Raw genomic sequence first — 15,671 nt, 5'->3', positions numbered from 1 at the left:
AAGGTCAGACACGGGCTGACAATAGGCAAGACAGGAATGGAGTCGTGCTGCGTGAAACGCCAAAGAAACGGGACAGTGGTCCAGGTTATGGGGCCAATTGCCAGTGAGTCCAAAGCAGCTGCTAGGAGGAAGTTACTTAACCACAAGCAGGTGTCCCCATTAAGGACAGGCTGCTGCGGCCAAAACAATTCTGGAATTAAGATGATCTGGGGAGCAGTCAGCCTTCTGCAGGAGCCTCCTGACTTCCCTGACGCTGAACCTTCATCTTCTGTGTGTGTTTCCCGGGGCGTGTTGGGAGTTGAGCTTTGAGTTCCATAAGGAGTGGAATACAGCCTGGCTGAGGGTTTACCCGTGACATTTTCTCTCTGAGCTCTGTTCTTTCAAGTCAGGAAGGACTAGGAAAAACAGCTTAATTTTGGACAACCCAGACATGGCTATTGATATTTTTTTGAAATCTGAAGCAATTTTTGACCAAAAAAATTTTTTTTCCTTCTGTAATTGAAAACCTGTAATTTCTTCATTGGTATCTAATACTAGTAATAACTAGAATTTAGAATTTTTGCCTGCATTTCCCTCAGTTAAACCTCCTGGCAACCCCTTGAGTTGAGGATACTTTATTGATTTTTTATTTTGAAATAACAATTTCTTATGATTAGCTTGAGGTCAAGCACTTTGGACAGGAGTTTCAGAGGAGCCACTGAGAAGGTGTGTGTTCTCAGTGTGTCCTGGGGTGACGTTAACTTTGACCATTGGGCTATGGTGGTCTCCACCGTAAAATCACCTTTTTCTCGTAATTAATAAGTATCTTGGGGGGAGAAAATTCTTTGACACTATGCAAATATCCTGTTTCTAACCATACCTTTTCCATCACCAATTTTTAGCACCATTAATAGATGGAATTTGCCTGCAACGACCACGAGGTGTTTGCCCAATGGTCATCTTCCATTTCCCTCATACTGTCTATACTTATTAACTTGAATTTTAGTGGCGATCTTTTATTTCCCTCATTCCTTGTACATTTACTAACTGTAAGAGCTGAACAGTCAATCACATACTAACAGACAACAGAATCAAAAACATCTACCCCACGGCCGCTGCGTGGACTTCCAAACCCCGCCCCGATGACGGGGCGGGGCGCGCCCGGTCACATGGTCCCCCGGCGCTGACGTGGCCTTCGGGGGAACGCCCAACGCGTCCTTATAGCTCCGCTGTTTGGCTCACGGACCCGATTCCAACATGGCGGCGCCCAGCTGGAGGAGGGACGGTGGCGGTTGTGGAAGCTTGTGGGCCACGCTGCTTCTGGCGGCCGTGGCGCTGAGGCCAGCAGAAGCGGTGTCCGAGCCCACGACGGTGGCGTTTGACGTGCGGCCCGGTGGCGTTGTGCACACCTTCTCCCAGAACGTGGGCCCTGGGGTAACTGACGCCGCTGAGCTGGAGGCTTGAGCAAAATGCCCGCGGGGACGGGACCTGTGGAGGGGATTCTGCCAGAGGAGGGAGCTCCGACGTCGGGAGCGGGGCTTGAGGATGGGTGCCGACTTGGAGGCTGGCGACTTTGAGAGAGCTGGGTCACTAACCCCAGTCCCTGTCTCCTCTCACATGCCCAGCATGCCCAAGGAGCCCTATCCCCCAGACCCAGGCGAGTTCCCAGACATTGGAGGGCAGGGCCAACACAGAGGTGGGGAGAGGGGGGTTGGAGACTGACGGCTACGCGCCTCCAGGTCCCCTCCGTGTCCCGCAGAAGAAGGTTGGTCGTGTTGCGGCTCTGACGAGGGAGGAAGTGGACATTGTTCCTTCTATTGCACAAGTTCCGGGTCTATTTCACTGTAGTGTGAGGCCAGGCCCTTCTTTGCCTAGACGAAAGAAGTCGCTGCCTCTTCCATTCTCTTTTATCATTGTTGCTACCTATGAGTATTAACTTAACAGCGGGGTATTGTGCTGAATGCTTTATACGTTAGGCCTCTCTTGCAGATGAGGGAATAGAGGTTCAGAAAGGCTTGCACCTGCCTTCAGTGCAGAATTGGGCCCCCGGGTGTTCTCCTCGGTGTCCCAAAGCCCTGTCTCCTGGAGGGGTGGGTGCTAGCAGGGGTCTGACCTCCTTCCTGTTCTTTATTTCTCAGAAGCCACATGGGTTGTTTGTCCTGACCCAGGAGCTCACCAGTAGGGAGGCAGGCAGGGGAATTCTAGGTTGGCAGCCACTGGGATGCCTCATAGGGACACTTCCAGGGACATCTGCCAGAGGTATCTGCCTCCTTCCCCTTTAGTGCAGATGTTCAAAAGCAGGATTTTCTTGATTCTGGTTCTTAGAAAGACATCCTGAGACCCTGCACCTTAAGTCCTAAGTATTACCTCCTACCAAGCCTTTTTTTTTCCCCATTCCATTTTCTAGGACAAATATACCTGTATATTCACCTATGCTTCTCAAGGAGGGACCAATGAGGTGAGTTGTTCAAAATTCCATGTAATTTAGTATGACAGTATCTGCTGCCATACAGAGATGCTCTCCAGGGACAGTGAGTGGGGAGAGTTGTGCTTCGATTAACTTACACTCATTGAATTATTCTCACTTAACCAATAAAAGCGAGAGTGCTAAAGTTAAATAGTGAGGGTGTGTTCCACTCAATTTCACAGAGTAAACACATGTCTGAACAGACGAAAGGATGTGAGATGTGAATCTGCTATTCCCATGAGCCTCTGTTAGATGTGTTGTATTTGTTTTCTGTGCTGCCGAACAAATCACCACAAACATAGCAGCTTAAAACAGCACCCATTTATCAGCTCTCAGTTCTGGGGGTCAGAAGTCCTGGCAGCTCAGGTGGATCTTCATAAACCAAAATCAAAATCAAGTTGTTGGCCAGAATGGGCTCCCATCAGTTTGTCGGCAGGATTCAATTCCTTATGATATAGGGCTGAGGTCCTCATTTCCTTGCTGGAAGTTTTCCCCAGCTGGTTGCAGAAGAGGAAGTAAGAGAGATTTCAAGCACCAGAAGGGTGCGTTGCACCTTTGCCTGGTTTGAGGGAACCATGTGACTAGACGTGCAGGTGGCCTTTAGGTGGTGAGAGTGGCCCCTGCTGGCATCAAGGAAACAAGGGCTTCAGTCCTACAACCACAAAGAAAGGATTCTGCCACCACCCCTAGAATGGGAAGAAGCCCCCAACTCCGCTGGGAACACAGTCTGACCAACACCTTGATTTTACTTGTGGAACAGCAAAGGACCCAGCCCCGCCCTGCCCTGCCCAGGCTTTTTTCCCCAACTACCCCATCCCTTCCCCTTTGGAAACCATCAGCTCATTCTCTGTCCATAGATCTGTTTCTGTTTTGTTTTGTATCCCCATTTGGTTCATTAGAGTCCACATGTAAATGAAATCATATGATATTTGTCTTTCTCTTTCTGGCTTATTTCACGTATCATCACACTCTTGGTACAACTGTGTTGTTGCGAATGGCAAGATTTCATTCGTCTGAAGTGCTGAATACCATATTTTGCTGAGTATAATGTGCTCCCATGTATAATGCTCACCCATGTTTGTGACCCAAACTTTCAGGAAAAAAATCTTTCATTTAAAAAAAAAATTTTATACTTAGAAACAATACTGACTATCGCATTCCAGGGTATTATTTTGTATATGAGTATTGTTATTACTTTCTAGAGTTATACTTTTAATGTAAAAAGTATTATTTATTGATTGTTTTAAACAAGAGGAAGGGAAAAGAGTGGGAGAAAAACATCGATTGGTTGCTTCTAAGGTGCCACTGATTGGGGATCTGATCCAGTTGCATGTGTTTGGACTGGGAATCTAACTGGTGACCTTTTAGTTTGCAGACAGTGCTCATTGCACTGAGCCACACGAGCCAGGACCCATCACCATTTAGTGAATAGATTATCATTACTCCATTGAATGTTCTTGCCTCCTTTGTTGTAGATTAATGGAACATTTAGGCATGGTTTATTTCTGGGTTGTTCTGTTCCATTGACCTATATGTCTTTTTTGTGTCGGTACCGTGTTGTTTTGATTTTTTAAGATTTTTATTTATTTATTTTCAAAATGGGGATGAGAGGGAGAGAAACATCAGTGTGTGGTTGCCTGTCACGCGCCCCTTACTGGGGACCTTGCCCTCAACCCAGGCATGTGCCCTGGGCTGGAAATGGGACAGGCAACCCCCTGGTTCTCAGGCCGGTGCTCAGTCTACTGAGCCACACCAGCCAGGGCTGTTGTTTTAATTTTTATAGCTTTGCAATATAGCTTGAAATCAGGGAGCATGATACCTACAATTTTGTTCTTTCTCATGATTGCTTTGGCTATTTGTGGTCTTGTGGTTCCGTATAAATTTTAGGATTATTTATTCTAGTTCTGAGATGGATGTTATTTGTATTTTGATAGGGATTGCATTAAATCTGTAGATTGCTTTGCATAGTATGGGCATTTTAATGATTTACTCCTTTCAATCCATGAGCACAGTATATGCTTCCATTTAATCTGGATCTTCTTCAGTTTTTCTCCTCAATGTCTTTTAATTTCTGGAGTAGAGGTCTTTTACTGTCTTGGGTATTTATTCCTAGGTATTTTATTCTTTTTGATGCGACTGTGACTGGGATCGTTTTCCTAATTTCTCCTTTTGATTGATTGTTATTAGTGTCCAGGAACACAGTGGATTTCTGCATATTAATTTCGTACCCTGTTACTTTACTGAATTCTTTATTAAATCACTTTTGGTCGATTCTTTAATGTTTTCTATATATAGTATTATCCATCTGCAAACAGCGACAGTTTCACTTCCTCCTTTCCAGTTTGGATGCCTTGTTTTCCTCGGCCGATTGCTGTGGCTGGGACTCCTAACACTGTGTTGAATAGTAGTGGTGAGAATGGGCACTTGCCTTGCTCCTCCTCTTAGTGGAGGAGCTTTCCGTTCTTCACCACTGAGCACGACGCTCGCTGTGGGCTCGTCATACATGGCCCCTGTCATGTTGAGGCAAGTTTCTTCTGTACCTACTTTGTTGAGAGTTTTTATCATAAATGGATGTTGAATTTTGTCAAATGCTTTTTCTGCATCTACTGAAATAATTATATGATTGTTATCCTTGGTTTTGCTGCTGTGATGAATCTATTCATTGTTGTGTAGATGTTTAACCAGCCTTGCATCCTTGGTATAAATCTAATTTGATCAAGGTGTATAATCCTTTTACTGTACTGTTGAAATCAGCTTACTAGTGTTTTGTTGAGAGTTTTGGCTTCTATGCTCTTCAGGGATACTGGTCTGTAATTTTTTTTTTTTTGGTAGTATTCTTGTCAGGTTTTATGTCATGGTACTGCTGGGCTTTTAGAATGAGTTTCGAAGCATTCCTTCCTCTTCAATTTTTTTGAATAGTTTGAGAAAGTTAAGTACTAATTTTTCTTGAACTGTGTGGAAGAATTCACTTGTGAAACCCTCTGGTCCTGAGCTTTTGTTTGTTGGGAGTTTTTTGATTACTGCTTCAATTTCATTGCTAGTAATTGGTCTGTTCAGATTCTCTGTTCTTCCCGGTTAGTCTTAGAAAGTTGTATGTTTCAAAAAATTTACCATTTCTTCTATATTATTCAGTTATTGGCATATAAGTGTTTATATATTTTTTCATGATTCTTTATTTCTGTGGTGTTGGTTTTAACTTCTCCTCTTTCATTTCTGATTTTGTGTTCTCTTTTTTTCTTGATTGGTCTTTCCTAAAGGCTTGTCTATTTTATTAATTCTTTCAAAAAACCAGCTCAGATCATTGATGTGAGAGACACGTTGATCATTTACCTCTTGTACACGCCCCAACCTGCAACCCAGGCCTGTGCCCTGACCGACAATCCAACCAGCGACCTTTCACTTGGCGGGACAGTACCCAGCCAACTGAGCTGCACTGGTCACTGGTCAGGGCCTTTCCTCAGTTTAAAAAAATTTTTTTTTTCATTTTGCTGTTCAGCTTGTGTGATTTCCAGTATTCGGTCTTCATGTCACTAATTTGTTTCTCTGTGTTAACTAATCTGATGTCGATTCCTTCCAACGTGTTCTTCCTCTCAGTTATTGTGTTCTGCGTCTCCGATTGGTGCTTTACTGTGTCTTCTGTCCCTGTCCAAGTGCTCTCTGAATTCCTTGGTGCTACTCTCAAGTTCATTGAGCATTATGATTGTCTATTTATATATAGATACATTCAAGTGACTTTCATTCTTTTAATTGATTGATCTTGGGGAGGGAGGGTAGAGAGAGAGAGAGAGAGAGACACCAGTGTGTTGTCCCACTTACTGATGCTTCACTGGGCACCTCCCGTGTGTCCCGACTGAAGGTGAGCCTGCAGCCTGGCGTATCAGGACGAAGCTGACCAGCTGAGCAACCCGGCCAGGGCTGTTCAGAGTCTTTATTAGGCCGCTTCTCTCCATGTCATTAGGGTTTTTCTCTGTATTTCGTTTGTTTTTTCATTTGGGGCATATTCCTTTGCCCATTTTGTTTGACTTTCTGTGTTTATTCCTATGAGGTGGGTGGAATAGGCTCTCCAGTCTTTAAAAAGTGGTCCCTGTGTAAGCTGTGTGATGGGTGGCCTCAGCAAGCCAGTGGTGGTTGGGGCATTACGTGTGGTGCCTGGTGCGTCACGTGTGGTGCCTGGTGCGTCACCTGGCCTGTAGCAGTGGGTTCTGGGTGAGGCAGGCTGGTGTGGGCGGGACTGCTGGCTGTGCACTTTGCCTGCCTTGTTTGTCTGTTGGCAGAGCAGGGTCCTAGCAAGACTGCTCTGTGTGTTTGTCTCAGTGCCCTATTACCTCCACCCTTTGTCCCTGTGGGGCAGCCTGGTGTGCGTGCGCAGCCACGTGTGAGCACACTGGCACAGCCGTGCCCCACTCTCTCTCCATGGGGCATCCCTGTGCGCAGGTACTGCAGCATTTTGCCAATTCCTTGTTTTCATCAGGTGGAGAAGCCCCCTGTGAACACGCAGTAGCAATTCACCATCTCTGTACTTTCCCTGGACAGGGTAGCCCTGTAGGCAGGTGCTGCAACTTTCTGTTCACTCTTCCCAGGTTGGGGGCTCCACATACACACAGCAGCCCAGTGGATGCGTGAAGTGGCACCCTGCTGTACCACAGCATCGATCTCGGGGCGGGGGCCCCTTGTATACACGCTATGGCATCTGTCTGTTCCTGCTGGCCGTAGCTGGAACTGGCTGAGGACCAGCAACAGCACCCTGCAGTTTGACCAAAGAACCTGGACGGAGCTCTCGCTCTATCTGCACAAGCGGGGGAAACAAGCAAGGGTGCTCCCTGGGGTCCTCAACTCTCAGACAGCTCTCTCATCCTTCTCTCTGGTTTCTCACGCTCGTTGTGCAGAAGCTGTTTACTTAGCTCACAGTTGTCTCTCAGAAGGATGTCCTCTAAACATTTCTTCTGTTCTTGGGAGGGAGCAAGCTCAGTGTCCACCTCCAGCACCATCTTGGACCTGACTTTTGATTGCAGTTTAATGGGGTGAATTGTACAGTGTGTGTAAGCCAGTAATTGGCTCCTGCATCCGTGCTGCAGGCAAAAGGCTCTAAGTGCCCATTCACTCCCATGATAATTAACATAAAAACCGCCTTGTTTCCATAATGAAAAAGCCTCGATGCTGGACCAGTTATGGGAGCTCATCATTACTTTTGGGGGGCACTGTAAACTACTTTTACTGACAAACTGTGCAAGTGCCTTAGGCAGCCTGGAAGGTAACAGTGGGTTTTCCATTTGACTGTTTCTCAGAGCCCATGGAAATCAGAATATACTAGTAGTGGTGTGTTTTGGAACTACTTAAAAATTTTTTCATTCATTCTTTTATTTCTAAAATTTTAATTTTAAACAAGCTAATACATATACATTGTTGAAAAAGAAGAACCTGTAAAAGGTGACAGGGCCTTCTACTTGTCCAGTTCCTGCCCACGTCCAGCTGGTAACCATGGTTACTGAGGTGTTGTGTCTTTTCCTAGTACTTCTTCATGCTCTGCAAGCAGGCAGGAGTGCACTGTCTTTCCTTTTCTTTTTGTTTTTATTTTTCTTAACAGACATTTTTTAGAGCAGTTTTAGGTTCACAGCAAAATTGAGCAGAAGGCGTAGAAATTCTGATATACCCCCTCGCCCCTCTCCACATACATAGGCCGCCCATCGTCAACAGCTCCCCCCCCCAGAAGGGGACATTTCTTACCGTCAGTGGGCCCACACTGACACATCATTGTCACCCCAGATTCATACATTAGGGTTCACTCTTGTGTGCACTTATTTTTTGGGTCTGGTCAAATGTAAAATGACATGTACCCACAATTGTAGCTTCACACAAGGGCACTGACAGTGTGGTGGTCCCTGGGGGCCCAGGAAAGGGCTGCTCACCTTGCAGAACTAGAAGTAAACCTGAGGCTGTCAGAGCGTGTCCGGACTGACCCATGTCTCTCTCCTCTCTCTAGAAGTGGCAGATGAGTCTGGGGACCAGCGAAGACCACCAGCACTTCACTTGCACCATCTGGAGGTGAGCTGTGGGTCCCAGCGGTGGGGTCTCCTGGGGGCAGTTGCCTTGGCTCAGGCTGCTGGGGGTGAGTGCACGGCTGCTCTGAGGGGCGCAGACAGACCAGAGCATGCTGTGTGGCCCTGGAGGGGCACACAGAGGGAGTGCCACATTGTGCTGGGAGTTGGCGAGGGCCAGAGGGCTCCCCGGGGAGCTCTCGACACTGAGGCTTAGAGGAGGCCATGGGGCCTGGGGAGGTGCAGTCCAAGTGGTGGCCAGGGCGCCAGGGAGTGGGGCCAGGCCCACAGGTGCTCTTCTGCGACTATCACCCTCAGTCACGTTCATGGTTCGTGGACACAGTCTCCCCACCAGGGACTGATGCCCTGTTTAGCCGTCTTGTAACCCCGCTGCTGGCATCCACTTGATGTGGGAATGGTGAGCCTAGGAAGGGGCGAAGGCGAGGGAGTGTGGCTCTGGGTGGGGAGGAGGGTGATGGCGCTGCATGGAATTGTGTCCCTTCTCCCCTGGGCTCCTCTGCCTAGAGTATGTCGCCCCAAACAGCACCAATTTCTTGACCATATGTTGGATGCTCGACAGGAAAAGTCCAAGCTGTGGCCCCACCCCCGGGGGGCCAGGGTCCACCCAGGAGACAGACCCTGGACACAGTGGGAGAGCAGGCACTCGACATTAATTAAACGACACAACACATTTTTTGTTTTGTATTGATTGGGGTGACATTGGTTCATTAAATTACACAGGTTTCAGGCATACAGTAAGGACATACGGCGTGTTTCAATCATGCCTGCAGGTACCGCCCCACAGTCTCCCACTCAGTGCCACACAAACTGCAGGTGTTAACTGGGTGCTGTTGCGAGGATTCTTGTCCTTCTGCTGGACTTCCCCAGGGGCAAGGGGCCCTACTCTTCATCAGGCCAGACCCTGCCTGTGTCACCTCCCCTGGCCTCAGAGAGAAGCATCCCAAAGAAAGGAGCCCAGGGTGCTCTCTACAGGGAAGGCTTGTTACAGGGCTGTATTCTGCAGCGCGCAGGTCACCGCCTCTTACGGGGCGTGTGAACACCAGCCCTCCGGGGGCATACACCCCGGCCAGCCACGCAGGCCCAAGTCCTCACTCATCTCCAGACACCTGCTCAGCCACGGTCCAGCTTTCAGATGCCCACCCACCCTCTGTCCACACAGAGGCTTAGAGAATCGGGGAGGCTCTCTGGGTGCCACGCCCCCACCCCACAGCCTCCTCCCTGGCCTCTCTGCTGCCTTTTCTACTCCCACCCCTATTGCTGTTAGCTTTACACACGTGGCCAATTGGAGCTTTTCATACTGCAGACATCATTATCCCCTTGCTGTCACCAGTCCACCTCTTTAGGCTCCTCTCTGCTCTGGCCACACTGACCTCATGTCCCGTAAGTGTCCCCACTTGCACCTGTGAGGGAGCTTTGCAGCCACCATTTTTGCGGCCCTGCCAGCCTTCCCCCTCCCCTTCCTAGTTAACTCATGTACTTCTCAGCCTTTAGCATGTTGCTGCGGCCCCACTGTCATACGTGGATGTCACTGGCACTCGATAACAAGCATTCAGTGGACCAGCATGAGGGTCCCTGCCCTAGAACAGCTTCCCCCAGAAGGGGAAAGAGGCTCGTCAGTAAAAAGCCAGAAAAATGTCTGGCAACAGACAGAAAGAGGTGGTGATGTCAAGGGTCCTTCAGTACTTCCCAGTCATCAGTGCTTTGGAAACACCTGGCCCTGGACCGACCCCTGACCCCACCTTTCTCTGCAGGCCCCAGGGCAAGTCCTACCTGTACTTCACACAGTTCAAGGCAGAGGTGCGCGGTGGTGAGATTGAGTACGGCATGGCTTACGTGAGTATCACCCTGTGCATCGGGGTGGCTGCCTGGGGTGTCCCCTGTGGACAGCGCCTTTCAGACCCCAGAAGGGACGGGCAAGATGAGGATAGGGCCAGACCCTGCCTGTGCCACCTGTCCTGCAAGTGCAAGGAAGTGCAGGGAAGGACACGGGATATTGCAGACCCCCAGGTCTGGAGGTGCAGGGGGAGAGGCAGTGGCAGTGCCCAGAGGGCCCTGCTGACCCCTAGAAACCCAGAAGGTAGGCAGAGCAGGAGGTGCACACCCTGACGCCCTCTCCTGCTGTCTGTCAGTCTCCTGCCAGTGCCCCCCTTGGAAACACCAACAGGGAGCTAGAGGGCGCGGAGGCCCGGCATTCAGCCCTGGGACAGGAACACGGGCAGTGAGGGTGGCAGTGGCCCCGAGGGGCCGGCGGTGTGGCTCACTGGTTTGTGTGTGGAGGTCCACATCCCTTGGTCTCAAGGGCCTGAGGTTCTCGGCCCACACAGCGCCTTCTTCTGCACTTCTTCATCCCTGCAGCCCTGCCAGAGGCTGGCCACTCTGCAGAGCCCACCGATTCCGCATCAGGGTCAAAAGTGTGAAAACCACTGTCAGGCCATGTTTAATGAAGAAACAGAGCCAGTAGGAGAAAGGCATTCAGAGACTTAGTGCCAGGAATTGGCTTCTGTCACAGGGGTTGGCCAGGCAGGCTGGCAGGCAGGGCTGGCGCTGAGACACAAGCCGCCCCCGCCACCCCGGGTGGGATGTCTGCAGGGAAGCCATCCCTGAAGGCCCTTCCCAGTGGTCGAGTCAGGCCCAGCCAGGTTGTCGAGAAGAAGGATCAGTTCAGGAGGTATTTTTATCACCTGCACAAGAAGCCTTCACAGCAGCTCCTGGGGGGAGGTTCGTTGCATAACTGGACACGGCTGCTCCCGGTGACACATCAGCCTGTCACAGCTTTGATCTAATTACTCCCCAGGGTCTCTTCTCACTTTAAAACTATTATTTTAGCTGCTGTGAGAGAGACACAATTCTGATTTTTAAAAATTATACTCATATATTCATGAGGCTGTTGTGCTTGTCCCATTTCCATAAATTAAAGAAAATGAATCAAATACCTTCATCCTAGGATCTGCAGTGAAGGCACGAACTTTCAAACCAGTTGCCAATCTCTTAAGTGGAGTCACGAGCCACTTCTGAGTCCCCTTGTGTGCTCAAACGAGCGTCACCCGGCTTTCCAGCAAAAGAGCGAGGCTCTAGTCTGTGCCTTTTGGGAAAGCAAATCAAATCCTATTTGTTCTTAATTAGCAAAGTTTCCACTTTTTTCCTTTCAGTCTAAAGCTGCATTTGAAAGAGAGAGTGATGTTCCCCTGAAAAATGAAGAATTTGAAGTGAGCAAAACGGCAGGTGGGTAACGAGGGACTGTGGACAGGGAAGCCGAGGGGGACGTGGGGGCGGGGCAGCAGCAGGCCATCGGGCCTGCGTGTGGCGGGCACTGCTGCAGCGTGCATGCGGCCGCCGGCCAGGCGCCTGCGGGCGGTTCCCAGAACTGGCTCTACAGTGAACATTTTCGGTCTGGTGGGGCGAATGGCCTCTGTCGAAACTGTTCAGCCTGCCCCCATCCGGCAAAGGCCATTCCTGACAGCAGTGAGTGGGTGTGGCTATGTCCTAACAAAACTTTAACACTTTACAAACTTGGAAATGTGAATGTCATATTACTTTCCCGTATCACAAAATACCATTTTCTTTGTTTTTGTTAAAGCTATTTAAAAATGTAAAAAATGTCCTTAGCTCAGGGGTGGCGGGCTGCACGGTACTAACCCCTGGTAGATAGCTGAGAGCATAAGAACGTCCTCGTGCTCTGTGGGACGGCTATGACCTCCGCGCAGCCTGACTGTCCTGGGCTCTGTGACCAGGCACAGCTTCAAGATTGGGACCTTCTGAGTTCCTGAGAGCCCCCTGCCCAGTCCTCTGAGCCACGTTCGGCCACGAAGGGCAGATGCTGAACAGGAAGAGGTGGGGAGCCCCAGAGGTGGGTGGAACAAGCGGGTGGTCAGGATGGTGGGCTTGGGGGTTAGCTGGGTAGGAGAGGGGAAGCCCCGAGGGCCCTGAGTTTCAGGAAAAGATGAGGTGAAGGAACCCGTGTGGCTGTGGACGTCACCCAGCATGAACCCCTGGGGAGGAGATGGCATGGCAGGGTGTTTAGGGAGAAGGGAGGTCTGGGTAGAGCCCCACCTGCAGGCCCTTGAGGGGATGGGGACCATTCAGAGTAGAGGTCAAGGCAGAGGGTGTTGGGTTGTGGGCAGACGCTGAGCTCCAGGGCACATAGGACAAGGCTCACACGGAGTCAGGGTCTGGCCAGGTGTGGCAGACGGTGTTTGCTGATTCCCTGACCCTGCTGTGACAGCATCATGGAGTCCTCAACAAGCTCGCCAGTGTTGGTACAGGCTGGCTCCAACCTCTACTTATTCTCGGTGTACCAGGGACAACCACAGTTCGTCCCACTGGGGGCTTCCCTGTGTACTCGCACTGCCCTCGGGACAGGGCGGCCAGCCTCTGCACCTCTCCTGTCGCTCGCCCAGAAGACTTTGGGGCCGGGTCTTCGCTAGGTGCGGTCCACTTTGGGGACCTTGCGCCTGCTCTGCCCGACCCCATCAGGCTTCACACTGGCCGGGAGCACCTGTGGGGTCTCGAGGGCCCTGCCACGCGTTTCTTCTTTTGCAGTGTCCCACAGGCCCGGGGCGTTCAAGTCCGAGCTGTCCAAGCTGGTGATCGTGGCCAAGGCGTCCCGCAGTGAGCTGTGACCAGCAGCCCCCCAGAGGGCAGCTCTCCCTCACCTCTACCAAAGGGGCCGTGCACCGTGAGGGCCGGCACGTTACCGCTTTCCTAGAGGATGCTGAGGGATTTCTGCCCTGGTGATACTGCCCTGCCTGGAGGGGCCCACAGGGTGACGGGGCCCTGGGACAGAGTCCAGGGCCAGGAGGTGCTGGGCCTGCTGGGCCCTGCCCCCAACCCCCTCCACCCTCGCTCCTCTGAACTTAAGAATGTGGGTCCAAGTCCTGCTGCTGGTTGTACCAGGAGAGACAAGGTGGCGGGGGTAGGGTATGGGTCGCAGCTTTTCTGAAGCTAGTGTCTCCCCTTGGGCACAGGCCAGGCCCCGGACATTCCAGGAAGAGTGGTCCCGCTGCCCTCTGACCGCAAGCTGACTGTTTTCTCACAGTTTCCCCAGGAGACCATCCTACAGACTAACTGGGAAGAAATGAAATCTTTTGTATCTAAAGAAATAAATTGACAAAGAACCACATAGACCGGGCGTCTGGTGCTGGTGCCCCCCTGGCTGGGCCCAGGGACTACAGCGGGGTCTGGCTGCCCCTACTTCTCTGGTGGAAACAGGTGGGCTGTGTCCCCCAGGACCTGTGGAGTCTTTAGGCACAACTTTTCTGCAGGTACAAAAGCAGCAGGTACTGGGGCAGGTAGCCGGGAGCCAGCACCACAGGAGCCAGCCCCTATGGGGCCAGCACTGCGACTCCCTGAACACGTGGGAGACCCCGCCATGTCCAGCTCGTCCCCCCTGGTGGCGCTGGGGGAGGCTGAGTGCTCTGGGGCAGACCTCTTCTGACCTGCTGACTGCTTTCCTTAGTTGTTAAAAGCCAGGTTGCAGTACAGTGATTTAAAAAAACAAGAAAACGAAAAACGCCCACAAGCAAACGAATGAAACCCCAAAATGCCCCAGCCACTCAGAGGCGCTCGGCCTCCCAGCAGTGTGGGGGCAGGGAGTCCGCCCCCTGGCTGAGTCTTCAAGAGCAAACAGCAAACAAGGGGGAAATACCGTGCGGCTGCAAAGTGGGGCCCTTCCTGACTGAAATCGCCGTGTTGGGTCCATGGGGGTCTCTCTGCCTTTCACTCACCTCGGGCCAGCCTGACGGCAGCTGGGCTCCTGCTGGAGTCACACCTGCAGGGCGCAGAGGGAGGCTCTCACCTGCCCGCACCCTCAGCGGGCCGTGCAGTCAGGCCAGTTTCAGGCCAAGGTGCGTGAGTATGGAGAGGAACTGTTCTCAGAACAGGTAACCGTTGAAGAGGGACCTTGGGCCCCAAAGACATTCAGGGGACAGACCCAGCCAGCCTTAACTTCTAAGCCACATGTCCTGCCCCCTCATGAGAGAAGTTCTGAAGGCTGTACACGTTCACAGGGAAGGTCACTCAACTAAGAAGGTCCGGCCTCAAGGCCTGGTGAGCACAGCCAACCCAAGAGATGATCCCCCAGGACCTCCTGCCACACTGGGCAGTGAGACCCTGAGCCCTGAGGTGTCAGCAGAAGGGAAAGGGGTTTTTCCACATTCAGTCCAGATCACCACTAGCAAATTCCTGGGTGTCACCAAGGATGCAAAACAGTGGATGTGGTGTGCCAGGTCACAGGAGGGCACCCCTGGACAAATGGAGCTTCCTCCTGCCCCTGTGTGGCTCATGCCTGCATCTTTATGTAGCTTTCAGGCACCTTAAAGAACAAAGCCACCCCAGCACCAGCACCTCTCGTGAGGAGAAGCTGAACTAAACCCCAGTCTGGCAAGCAGGAGCCAAGCTGCCACTGCGCTAGACCGTTGTCACACCGGAATAACAGAAATCAAACCTCAGCAGGAGCCACGGATGCGCATGACATTGACCTGCAACGTCTATTTAAAAGGCAAAACTGGTGAACCGTCTGATCAAGATGGCAGAATAGGAGACACTACTCACCTCCCATGGCCACAACAGAATTACAAGTAAATCCCAGGAGAGCTGTTGTTGAGAACCACCTGAAGCCCAGCTGAACACAACCTCTATTGCTAAGGACATAAAGAAGCCATGTTGAGACCAGTAGGAAGGACAGAGATGAGGAATGGGCGAGTCCCACACCCATGTGCAGCATTTAAGAAGGAACATCTCAGCCACTGAGGTCTTCCCTGTGGAGCAAGGGATCACAGCCTCCCATCGGGCAGGTGGGCACCGGCGTTTTCCCACCTGGCTGTGAAAACCAGCAGGGATTGCCTCCCGGAGAGAGAAGGGGCTGCTAGAGACTAAGCGCTGTTTCTTTTAATCCTCAGTGGATGATATGCCATTGACAGAGACAGGAAGGGAGGGGGAGAGAAGGAGAGAAACATCAATCAGCTGCCTCTCACATCTGCCCCAATCGGCCCAGAACCTGCAACCTGGGCATTTGTCCTGCCTGGGTATCGAACCCATGACCTTTCAGTTTATTGGATGATGCTCTAAGCAAGTGAGCCACACTGGCTAGGGCTGAGGTGCTTTCTTTTCTTTTTTCTTCTCTTTTTTCTTCTCTTTTTTCTTCTCTTTTTTCTTCTCTTTTTTCTTCTCTT

The 15,671-nt window shown here is 51.0% G+C and overlaps 1 protein-coding gene across 1 annotated transcript; it reads left to right on the top strand.

Annotated features, from left to right (window-relative positions):
* The first annotated feature begins 1,196 nt into the window (after window positions 1–1,196).
* Window positions 1,197–13,621, top strand: MYDGF (myeloid derived growth factor). The gene is made up of 6 exons (XM_037165233.2): window positions 1,197–1,413; window positions 2,387–2,437; window positions 8,427–8,488; window positions 10,254–10,335; window positions 11,652–11,724; window positions 13,042–13,621. Exons 1-6 carry the CDS (start codon window positions 1,237–1,239, stop codon window positions 13,119–13,121), a joined length of 525 nt encoding a protein of 174 aa, XP_037021128.2. The 5' UTR covers window positions 1,197–1,236; the 3' UTR covers window positions 13,122–13,621.
* Window positions 13,622–15,671: the final 2,050 nt, after the last annotated feature.

The sequence above is a fragment of the Artibeus jamaicensis genome, unplaced genomic scaffold (assembly GCF_021234435.1).
Source record: "Artibeus jamaicensis isolate MK-2021 breed Jamaican fruit bat unplaced genomic scaffold, CSHL_Jam_final scaffold_537, whole genome shotgun sequence".
Taxonomy (NCBI): domain Eukaryota; kingdom Metazoa; phylum Chordata; class Mammalia; order Chiroptera; family Phyllostomidae; genus Artibeus; species Artibeus jamaicensis.
The sequence above is the reverse complement of the archived record's forward strand: the minus strand, read 5'-3'. Positions and strand labels throughout refer to the sequence as shown.